Source organism: Colius striatus, chromosome 9 (assembly GCF_028858725.1).
Source record: "Colius striatus isolate bColStr4 chromosome 9, bColStr4.1.hap1, whole genome shotgun sequence".
NCBI classification, from domain to species: domain Eukaryota; kingdom Metazoa; phylum Chordata; class Aves; order Coliiformes; family Coliidae; genus Colius; species Colius striatus.
Genome location: NC_084767.1, coordinates 19,442,184 through 19,454,515, shown reverse-complemented (window position 1 = coordinate 19,454,515; position 12,332 = coordinate 19,442,184). Strand labels below are relative to the sequence as shown.

At 47.7% G+C, this 12,332-nt stretch overlaps 1 protein-coding gene across 7 annotated transcripts in view; it reads right to left on the bottom strand.

The window, feature by feature from the left end:
- The window catches only part of ARHGAP26 (Rho GTPase activating protein 26), a 154,682-nt gene that overhangs the window by 39,709 nt on the left and 102,641 nt on the right, over positions 1 to 12,332 (bottom strand). For all 7 annotated transcript variants that reach the window (XR_009819239.1, XR_009819240.1, XM_062002119.1 and 4 more), the window contains one exon: positions 3,257 to 3,395. Coding sequence is in view for 5 of the 7 variants with exons in the window: in XM_062002119.1 (XP_061858103.1) it covers positions 3,257 to 3,395 (139 nt within the window). In the remaining 2 variants the exon portion in view is untranslated. The remainder of the gene's footprint in view (positions 1 to 3,256; positions 3,396 to 12,332) is intronic.

The following is a 12,332-nucleotide window of genomic DNA, read 5'->3' as shown; positions in this document are numbered from 1 at the left end:
TGTACTTTTACAGTCCCCCCTTTGCTACACAACAAGCACTCCCCAACTCTGAACTGCTGAGCCAGTCTCAGATCCCTCTCTTTCAGCAAAAGAACCAGCAACACATGGAAGTAAGTTTGAGTTTTCACCACTTACCCAAACCTTTGTGAACTTTAACAGAAAGTAAATCAGGCAGAGGCATGGGCGCCTCACCAGAACCTCCGTCTTCTCCCAGCTCTCCTTGCCAGAGAGCAGAGCAACAGCTTCTGGCTGATAACCTGATCTTGGGCACTTCAGTAACAGTCACAGGGACCACAGAAGTGATGACAAAAGTAAGCTGCATAAGTGCTCAAATACTGTTTATAATGAATAACTGATAAGGAACACAACAGTGTCTTTGCTGTGTTAACACTTGTTACATAATATCCACTCCATTCCTGGGTCAGTTGTGGACAAAAACGTTGATGTTTAGCAACAAAATAATCACTATCATTACCTAATCTTTTCTTTTTCATGATCCTGTCTGTTGAACATTACAATTTTTGTCTTACACACAGCTATGCACGATGAATTTTAGTGAAAATTTAGAAGGATACTTGACTTTGATGAGCAGATTTCAAGTAATAGAAAATTCACTGTTCTGTCTAACTTCTTTTTATGATTGAATTTCTCTGCCTTAAAAAAAATACACACTTTGTTTCTGCTTCAATTTCCAGCTATTGGATCTTACTATGTCTTTGTTTCATAGACGAATGACTCCTGCAGGCTGCCTTCATGGAACCACAGAATCACAGAATCTTAAGGGTTGGAAGGGACCTCAAAGATCGTCTAGACCAACCCCCTTGCCAAAGCAGGACCACCTAGAGTAGGTCACATAGAAATTTGTCCAGGTGGGTTTTGAATTTTTCCAGAGAAGGAGACTCCACAATCCATCTGGGCAGCCCCTTCCAGTGCTCCCTCACTGTCATAGTGAAGAAATTTCTCCTTGTGCTTCTTTGGAACCTCTTATGTTCCAGCTTGTACCCATCTCTTCTTGTCCTATCATTGGACATCACTGAGAACAGCCTGGCTCCATCCTCCTGACACCTTCCCTTTATGTATTTGTAAATATTAATGAGGTCACCCCTCAGTCTCCTCCAAGCTGAAGAGCCCCAGCTCCCTCAGCCTTCCGTCATAATGGAGATGCTCCACTCCATCATCTTTGTGGCCCTGTGCTGAACTCTCTCCAGCAGCTCCCTGTCCTTCTTGAACTGAGGGCCCAGAACTGGACACAATATTCTAGATGTGGTCTCACAAGGGCTTCTGTATTCCATTTGAGATTGAGGCTCCTCTGAGCTGACTTTACTGCTTCCAATACATATTTTGAGCATATGAGTATCAAAATGATCATGTACTTCAGGGCTCCCTGCTCCTTCCCCCTGAGGTAGCGACCTGTAAAAGAAAGAGGCACTTCCACCAAAGCCAGGCACAGCCAGCGTGCTGTGGTGGGGAGGCTGCCCAAGGTGCCAGCTATTTCTGCAGCTCAGCTCAGGACATGATGCAGATGTGGCACTTGGTTCAGTGTGAGCTGCTCCCCAAGCCCCCACACTTCAGTCTGACCTCCAGCCTTGGCCTGCCTCCAGACCAATAAGAAATGAAACCTTATGTTATTCCTCAGCTGACACATGAAGCAGGGATGGCCAGTGATAGGACTAGAGGTAATAGACAAAAGCTGAAACACAAAAAGTTGCACTTAAACTTACGGAAAAACTTCTTTCCTGTAAGGGTGAGTGAGTCCTGGCACAGGCTGCCCAGGGAGGGTGTGAAGTCTCCTTCCCTCAAAGTTTTCAAAACCCACCTGAATGTGTTCCTGGGCAACTTCATCTAGGTGGACCTGGTTTAGCAGGGGGGTTGGACTAGATGATCTCTAGACATCACCTCCAACCCCTACCATTCTGTGATTCTGTGGTGGGAAACACTGAATAAAGTGGTAGTGGCTTCCCATAGACACCAGACATTGAAGATTGTAAGAAGGAAAATTGAGAAATTGTTGTTTTGTGTGATGATAAATAGATGCAGAAATAGAAAAAAACAGAATCAGTTCCTTTTCTAGGCAAGGGGAAGATGGTCCATGAAGGCTCTGGTAGCCAAGCAACTCTAGAGTCCAGTGAGCAACTGCTTAGTTAGCAGAAACTAAATTACTTGAGCTGAAATTTTTCAAAAGCAGCTTTTGATATTTGAGGCTCCACTGAGAGCCATGTGATATACTATTTCCAGAGCACACTTTGGTGCTAACACTGCTTCCTTAAACCCACGTGTATCATTATGACATTCTCCAAAACATGAGTGCCTGATAATGAACAGCCACTCAATCACAGGCAGACAAGCCCACGTTTCGAGAGTCAGCAAAGTATACAGCAACTACTCCGTCCGCCTCACGGTTTTAAGTCCTGGGGATACAGGTTAACTCCAGCCTTCCTCTGCTCCTTGCTCCCCACGTTCACCCACCTAGCTGAGCAAAGCAACCCAAGCCCTTGAGCACATGCTCTGCTCACCCGGTTACTCTTCTGCTTTTTTAGCAAACTGGGATGGTTCCCTGTGAACTGGCCCATTCCAGTGTTGGCAGCATACGGCCAGGAGGAACAGGTGAGCTGGAAATTGGGCTTATGCTGTAACATGAAACAACAGCCTGAGCAGATGCAGTTCTGCCACTCGATGAGGAGGGATGGGGCACTGACTCTTTCACCTAAATATCTGGAGCATCAATTAGTGACAGAAATGGAAAGATGATCTTCAATATTTTCAAACTGTCGTGGTACATAATACTCAGAAAAATGCAGAACCTCCTGGCTGAGTTTTCGTGCCTGTAAAAGGCAAAGTGCCCGTGGGCATCCAGAAAGGGCTGTCTTTTGGAGATGTGGGCAGGTGGCCACCCTTGCCACACGTGTTGCACCCTGTGTGCAGGAGTATATCTTAGCAGCTGATGACGGCGAGGACAGGAGTCTGGGAACATGAGAAGGGAATGCACAGGGGCTTGTCAGGTGCGGAAGGGACAGCAACACTTTATACTCTGCTACCATAGCCTTGATTCAAGCCCCTGGTTAAGGGCTTGGATGCCAGGCAATCTTCACACTCCTTATCAATGTGACAGTAGAGGAAACCAAAGCCTGATTCCCTTATGGGAATTGTCTCTTCCATTGACACTAGTAAAGTTGCACGGGAATGGCACAGGAATGACAGTCTGTTAGTCACAATTAGGGCAAAAAATTGTTGAGTGGGAAAGGCAGGAGCCACTTACGCTTCTCGTTGGGCTGTGCCGTGTGGAAAAGCATCAGCGGTCTCTCACTGCAGGAGGGAGGCTTCGAGTCTGTGCTCTTCTTGCGAGATAACAGCAGCTGCGAGTTTGATGGTGAAGCCTCTGGCACTGTGTTAAATATCTGTTAAAAATAATAAACAAGTTGCTCTCTGGCATCACCCCTTCAAACAGATCAGCTGCCTACCTGCCTGCTCTGTGACCACTCTGCAGAGCAGCATCTAAGGCAGGCTGACATTCAATAAGGCAATGCTTTGGGTACAATTTCCTACATCCCACATTCCCACCCTGTCTCCACTCATTTTCTCTATTCTTCACCCAAGATGCATGTTGCAAGAGGTGACAAACTCCCTGATCTGGCACTCTGCAGTGTTTCCAAGGGTGCGTGGCGCCCCAAGTGCGTCATGGCCAGTGCCTCAGCAGGTGACAGCCAGTGCTCTGGGCACAATGAACCAGCATATCCCCACGCATGCTGTCCCTGCAGCCCTCTGCACCATCACAACCTCACACCCACTGACACAGACCAGCTGGGGAAAGTCTTTGCAACTTCCAGCCACAGCTGTCAGAAATCTGAGTAATCACATTTTTCTCAAAGGGATGGAATTTTAAAACTTCATGAACCTAAAGAGCATCAGATTTTTTGGTTTGTTGTTGATATTCGGGTTTTTCTTCTCTCTTTTCTGGAAGCCTAGGCTCAGACAACAGCAGTCCTGTTCCACAACCAGCTCTCTCAGGGCCTCCCTCCACTAGTGCATATGAAGCACTCCATGTCTTCCCTGCTCTCCCAGCCCCTGACAGACAGCAGACTGGCACTGCTGAGGGTTGCTGACAGGAAAATCATTTCAGCAGTAGCTTGCTGCCTGCCTGTGACGGGTGGCTCCACTGGAGCACACGGCCACCGTCACTGGGCACCGGCAGCCCTCCACATGCCGAAAGCCATTGAGTGCTGCCTGCCAGCGAACAGCGGCGGCTGCCAGCAGTTAATTGGTTTGTTTCATGTAACAACAACAAAATCCTCACACACACATATAAACCCTCCACGCTGACTTCTACAAATAAACGCTAAAGAGCCAAGATGCGTTAGCCAAAAATGTTACTGTCACATTTCTCCCCGGAAGCGTGAAGAGGCGGGTGTGAAGGGCAGTACTTTGGAGAGGAACCGTTCTCAATGAATCAGACAACTCGTGGCTGAGGACATTGCTCCTCAACCTTTCTGTTAGTAGGGACTCACTGCCTGGGCTCAGGTTCTTCTGAGCCCGCAGCTGGGGTGAGGCGCAGGAAGCAGCGATGAATCACCGAGCAAAGCTCCTGAGCTCACAGCAGGCCCCGGCCCTGGCCCCGACCAAGTGAGCGGTTGAATCTGTGCGTTGATGGGCACGCTGTGAAACAGATGGATGGATTATGGAGTCCTACTGCAGCCCTTCCCACAGAGCTCTGCTGAGCTCATTCACACATTCCTCCTGGGCTTATGGATTAGTAGACAGAGAAGCAGTCCAAGCTGTGCTTTCTGCATGCAGCACCGCTCGTTTTCACCCCACACACACCTGCCCATAGCTGTTCCCACCTCCAAACTTGCCACTTCCCAGGCTCCCCATAGGAGTCTGGGGGTCAGCAGGTCCCCAGTCACTTGCATGGCTGCTGCACCCCACACCCTGCAGCCCACCAGCCCTCTCCAGCACCAGTCCTCCGCAGTCTAGGCAAGCTCACAGGTCCCATCAGAAGGGCTATTTGTAGCAAATTGCTTACCATGCTGAAACGTTACACAGCTGCACATGCTTCAGGTGCTTGTCCTGGCTGCTGGGACCCGTGCCATCAGCCCTTCACTCTAGGTGCTAAATACAGCTTCTCTCGGGCAAGATCCTCAGCACAACGGGCCAAAATCAGCACTAGAGGCACTTTGCCTGCTTTGGGCTCCATTGTCAGCATAGTCATTGCTTGCTTTAACGTGCTCTTGCTTTCAAATTGCTTTTCAACAGTAAATTCTACTTGGGATATATAATGAAATGTATAAATCAAGCAAGAGAAAAGAATCAACTTATGAATTGCATTTTATGCAATGATTTCCCACAGCAAGCCTGAAAATAAACTTCCAGGTTTTCCTTTTTTTGGCCTTTAGTAAGATAAGATGTATATTCTCTTACATTACAAACTCAGTGAACAAAACTCAGAATCAGCTCATAAAGAGGTTGCATTTTTAAATGCAGCTGGAATACTGATTTGAAACAATTTTACTAAAAAGCTTCAGCATCTGAGATCTTGCACACTCCAACTTATCATAGAATCATAGAATGGTAGGGGTTGGAAGGGACCTTTAGAGATCATCTAGTCCAATCCCCCTGCTAAAGCAGGTTCACCTAGACCAGGCCACACAGGAATGCATCCAGGCAGGTTTTGAAGACCTCCAAAGAAGGAGATTCCACATCCTCCCTGGGCAGCCTGTGCCAGGGCTCCGTCACCTGAACAGTGAAATAGTTTTTTCTTATATTTAAATGAAACTTTTGTGTTCCAGCTTCATCCCATCACCCCTTGTCCTGTTGCTAGCTACTATAGAAAAAAAGGGATGCCCCAACCTCCTGACATCCAACATTTATATACTTGTAAATATTAATTATATCCTCCCACTGTCTCCTCTTCTCCAGACTAAACAGTCCCAGTTCCTGCAGTCTTTCCTCATAAGGAAGATGTTCCAGTCCCCTGACCATCTTGGTGGCCCTGTGCTGGACTGTATCCAGCACTTCCCTGTCACTCTAGAGCTGGGGAGCCCAGAACCAGATACAGGACTCCAGATGACGCCTCACCAGGGCAGAGGGGGAGGAGAATCTCCCTCAACCTGCTGGTCATACTCTTCTTGATGCATCCCAGGATGCCATTGGCCTTCTTGGCCACAAGGGCACATTGCTGGCTCATGGTTAGTTCACTGTCAAACAGGACTCCCAGGTCTCTCTGCAGAGCTGCTCTCCAGCAGGTTAATCCTCATCTGTACTGGTGCAGGGGGTTGTTCCTCCTCAGGTGCAGGACTCTGCACTTATTCTTGTTGAACCTCATGAGGTTCCTCTCTGCCCAACTCTCAAGCCACAACCGACTTTGTATTTCAGTGGGGATGTCTGACCAGCCCCAACAAGCCCCTGCACTCTGGTGCACAGGCGCTCTGGCCACACTGGCAGAGGCCGGGGAGGTGCAACCAGTGCAGGAGACCCCTGAGCCCATAGGTTTGCAGCCTTTGCTTCAGGCACTGACGGAACTGCAACTGTCAGGGCCCAGTAAACAAGCTTGTGGCTATATGAGAAACTTCTTTTACTCAGTCACAGCCTCTTCTATAAGCACCCTTCTCCCTGTGAGCATCCCAGAGGAATGGGACGTTGCCCCAGCAGCAGGGCTGGCAGCCTAGGCTGTGGCTCTGGCCAGCATACCACGGTGATGACAGCACAATGCGGTCTCCCAACAGGGCAGAACCACCAGCGTTTCTCCAGGATGGTCTTCAACCACAAATCTTCTCAGTATCCCATGCCTGCTATGGTGTCTCCACCAAGATAAAGCTAGTAGGCGGCGAGCAGCAGTGATATGGAGGCGGAGGCAGGGCTAATAAAAGCCAGTCTCTCTACCACCTCTGAGCAGCACAAAGCACAGGGGCTAAATTTAGCTGCTTACAATGAAGAAAAGTCAATTAAGAGCGACATTTTAAAAAGCACAGCATTGGTTTTGAAGATCTAAGGAGAGATCCCAAGAACTATAAGAGAAACAGTTCCCTATAGATGCAACTGACATTGATTAGCACCGGGAAATAGCACAGATCTTGTCAGCAGTGAAGGAAACCAGCACTGCTGGACCAAAATCTCCATCTCCCTCAGCTCAGACACCCTTTGTACCAAACCCTCACTCTCCTCACAGGAAAGTTTCATTTTTTTAATCCAACAATAGCCGAGACATGCCCCTCACTGCGCAAACCTGTGTTATAGCTCTCCCAGTCACAGAGTCCAATTAATAGGGAGAGAGAGACAGTTTAATAGCTGGAGTGGGAGAGGAGCAGCCAGGATTCATAAATCACATTTACAGCCATCCTGCGCTCGCTCGCTCAGTCTGATGCAAGCAGCAATTTCGTGGCTCCACATCACCTTCTTCTGTGTCTGCAAAGCAGCAAACACTGGGCAGCATCGCATCTGAGATGGTAGTTAAAAGGCTTTTTTTAACACCTCTCCCACTTCTGAATGAAACACATCCAGGTGCTGCTGCATCCTTTATCTTGCTCCTCTTCCAGAGAGACCAGCCTGCGGCCCATCACCAGCGCCAAGGACCAGGGGTGCCTCCCTGGCACCACCAGCTGCTCTGCACAAGGAGAGGGATGAGGCACGTGTGTGTCCCAACGAGTTTTGGAGGAATTGCTTCCCAGTGCCAGGCGCCCCACGCTTGCACTGGGTGCGCTGGCAGGGCCACAGATGGTGTCTTCTCTGTCTCCTTCCCTCCTCACACCCCAGCACACGCTAGAGGATCTCAATTACCCCATTATGGCCATTTTATTACAAAGCAGCTGAAAGTAGACAGGTCAGGTATCCTGGCCAAAGCAGAGGGATGTGAGTGACAGCACAGAAAGGTCCACCCCCATGTCTCTGCACAGATCAACACTGTGGTGCAGTCCCAACCACAAAGCTACATCTAGACTCGCTCAAGGAACTTGGAGAATAAGAAGCTGCTGTGACAATCAAAATGTCAGTGGCACTAAGTCTTACACAAGGACCAGCTAAAAATGCCAACAGCATCACTAAACATTTCAGCTAGTTACAGAAAAGAATAAAATGAAGATGAGGTGTTGAGGGCTTTGTCTCTAGTACTAGTCCTTACCATTTACCAAGTCTGTGTAATTCCCTGTGTAAACCAGTCTCCATTTGTCATCAACACTGGCTGCATTAACATTTCACCTGGTCAATCTCTCGTCTGGAGGGAACATCATCAAGACAGTAAATCGATCTCTTAATTTTGTAACACTTCAGAACAATGGCCTTTTCCAGAGAGCTATAAAAACTTAAGCTTTGGAGTAGAAAAGGGATGGACAGCTGCAATTGTCAGATGTAATAATATTTCAACATTACTTTTGGTTAACATTTAATTTTTAAATCAGGACTATAGTGTTAAATGCCAATTGCTTGAGTATCCAGGCATCCAACACACTTTCCATGGGGATTTTTGCACAGGATACACCTTGGTTTGCCTGTCATAGCATCATCTAGAGTCATAGGAGAAAAATCACTTAATTTAATTATAGATCATCAGGACATATTTTCTAAGACATTACCTTAATGTATTGTATTCACAAACATATGCAGAAAAGACTGGGAATCACTGGTGGATAAATAGGGGGGGTGAACTAGACAATCTCTAAAGGTCCTTTCCAACCCCTACCATTCTATGATTCTATGAAATGATGTTAAGTGGTGATTTGACATTTTGTTGGGTTGTTGGGCAGACAAGAGCTGGGCATGTTGCTTCTGCTCGGCTTTTGCAGGGTTCCTGTTTGCTATGTTGGAATATCTAATAGGCAAATGAAGCTGCCATCCCCTCCTCCTCCTATCCTACTCTCATTCTATTCCACATTTCCAGAAGATCTGCTGTTGGTACAAGCCATGGGAGATCACCCAAAGTGCAGCAGTTCCCCATGGCAGCTGTAATCATGCAGGCAAATGCAGGGGCTGCACTACCTCGATACCTTCTTGAGAAGAACATGTCTGAGAAGCTTTAAAAACCACCTCTGAGTTTACTGCTGTTATTGTAAATATAACAAACAATTTGGATGAGAGACCTGGAAACCTGTTAAATTTCCAGAAACAATTTAACTTTTTGGATTACACGCGGGGTTTAATAGTCCATGTCAGACACTCTGGCAACACAGGGTAAACTATGATTTCTCAGTCGTTCTGGGAACCTTCAGAAAGTCCCTGTTTTGCTGACTACAATTCCAAACTGCACATGGCCCCCAAGATGCACAGGGCATACATCAGTCCAGAGGTACCACTGAAGGCAGCACAAATTGGTGTGAACTGGTGAAGATGCTGGACTATTGGCATTAGATTCTGCATCATCCTTCTCCGGTACTTTTATGGCTTCAGGATGAATGTGTTTCCTCAGCGATAATGTCAGGCTGAAGATAAGTCAAATCTCAAGTGGAATGACTGCAAATGCAGGCAGGTGAGCAGGGAATGCTGGCTAACCCCCTAAACCCTCTCCACTGCCCTGGCAATCAGATAAGTCTACAGAAGCGGCCGTGCAAACAAGCTGGCAGCAGTTATTCAGACCAAGAGATGTCATCACTAAGCTTGCTTTTTTTTTTTTGGTTGCATGATGACAACAGTAGTTTTGATGGGAGAGGCATTCCACTTACCTGGGGGAAATATAATGTAATACCAGACAGTTGCTGATTGCCAGGAACCATTCAACTCAATTACATTTTCCCTGCAAATGTACTTAATCATAAACAGTGTCTGTGAGTCACCGGTGTAAAACAATATAAAGCACCAGCAGCACAAGCACAGGCAACCTGCATATTACTAATCACCCAAGGCAGCTCCTGAGGGTAACCTTCAGCAAGCTCAAATCAATTCAAATTAAGAAACACACTGAAACGAAAGAGTCCTAAAGTGGGAGCTGAACTGACGCTAATAACGCATTTAAACAATTCTCCTCTCCCAGAATTACCTCTTCCTATCTCCCTCCTTCCCAGGATCTTTTCCCGAGAGCCCTGGAGAAATGGGGACACAGGTTCATGGGTGCTTGGCTCACAGCATCCTTGTGCAACGTAGCAGCAGCCACAGATACCCTCAGCCTCGCAGGCTCTGTGAGGGCAGGACCCTGCAACATCAGCCCTGGCTGCACCTGTGTGCCCTGGGCAGCAGGTACATCCACCACAGTATATACACCCACCACAGCAGGTACATCCACCACAGCACACACACCCACCACAGTACATACACCCACCACAGCACATACACCCACCACAGCAGGTACATCCACCAGAGAATTAACTGGTGACCAATGTATGTAACCAACTTGCAGATTCACACTTCTGCCAGTGCCATATATTACTTCTAAGGAAGGGGAACCACTGACACTCCAGGACACCTCACGGTGGGAGCTATAATTCGGGTGGTGAGCAGAAAAATGAGTCCCACAGCCCACCCCAACATGACCACTGCAGAAACCTGCCATCGATTCCTCCGCAGATGCCAGCTGATGCAGGGCTCAGCTGGCACAGCATGCGACTCAGTTCAGACAGAAAAAAAGCAATGTCTAAAGACATGTTTCTCTAAGGGTCCACAAGGGAAGGGCTCCATAAAGCACAGTGAGGGAAAGGAAGACAAGACACACTTGTAGTGATACCATGGTGCTCATAACGCTGTCAGCACAGACAGATTGTTCACGGCAGCCAGGGAGAGGCAGTGCGTGCATCCCTGTACCAACACCAAGGTGGCACACTAACAGAGGTGACCAACCAAGGCCAGCATGAGGTTTTGTGCTGGTTCCCCACACAGGACCAGGGCTGGGAGTGCTGGGCTTTGCTCACAACCACAGGTTCATCACCACTGCTCACACGTCTCTCTGCACAGCAGATCATATTTAAGCTGTCATTGCCATTAAGTTCCATGCAAACAAGAAGAAAATAGCTCCTCCATCCTAAATAAACACCAGAGCTTTTATGTGACCATGGAAGCAATTTCTCCAAGAACATAAAGCAGGCATTGTCTCCCCATCCCTGCTAGTTGCACATTTGATGCCACTTTGCAGCCCCACACAGATTGTGCCCTGGGGCTGCTGCCCATACCGCACATATCCGTAGCTCAGCCTCACACCTTAACCTGCCTACAAGCAAAGTCCCCCACACAAACTGTGATGCCACCCTGCCACAGCAGCCCCAGACAGGAATGAGCCTGACTCTACTTCTTTCTTTGCAGTCTGAATGTAGAAATTCTTTCTAAGCAAACCTAGACTGCCTTGGTTTCAGCTGCGATAGAGTTAATCTTCTTCCCAGTGGCTGGTACAGTGCTGTGTTTCAGATTTAGTATGAGAATAATGTTTTAGTTGTCACCAAGTAGTGCTTATGCTAAGTCCTAGAGCTTTTCACAGAATCACAGAATCTCAAGGGCTGGAAGAGACATCACAAAATCATCTAGTCCAAACCCCTGCCAGAGCAGGACCACCTAGAGTAGGTCACACAGAAACTCATCCAAGTGGGTTTTGAATGTTCTCAGGGAAGCAAACTCAACAACCCATCTGGGCAGGCCCTTCCAGTGCTCTGTCACCCTCACAGTGAAGAAATTCTTCCTTGTATTTCTTTGGAACCTCTTACGTTCCAGCTTGTACCTGTTGCTCCTTGTCCTATCATTGGACATCACCGAGAACAGCCTGGCTCCATCCTCCTGACACCTGCTCTTTATGTACTTGTAAACATTAATGAGGTCACCCCTCATTCTCCTCTTCTCCAAGTTGAAGAGCCCCAGCTCCCTCAGTCTTTCATCATAAGGGAGATGCTCCACTCTCTTCTCAGTTTCCCATATATGGCTAGGATATCTGACCCCAAATAGCCACAGGGCTATTCCATACGGTAGGATGTCATACCCAGTATAAAAACTGGGGGGATCTGGGGAGGGGCAATTGCTGCTCAGGCACAGGTCAACACATTGGGAGCAAATGCATCGGGCGTCACTTTCCTTGGGTTTTATTTCTCTCCGATTTTGTTGTTACTCTACTTTTCATTACAATTATTATTACTGTTGTACTTTATTTCAATTACTAAACTGTTCTTATCTCAACCCATGAGTTTTACTTATTTTTTCCGATTCTCCTCCCCATCCCACTGGGGTGGGGAGTGAGCAAGCAGCTGCATGGTGCTTAGGTGCCAATGGACTTAAACCGTGACACAGACGAGCCTAAGATCATAATCAGGGAACTGTATGAATTTAGAAGACAGTGGCTTTCTTGAGTGTTTCCAGGCCACCACCCACCGTGTCGAGTGCCATGGCCCCACTGGGCTGCCTCTACCCCTTTGACAGCTGAGAACATCCTTACGGCCAACACA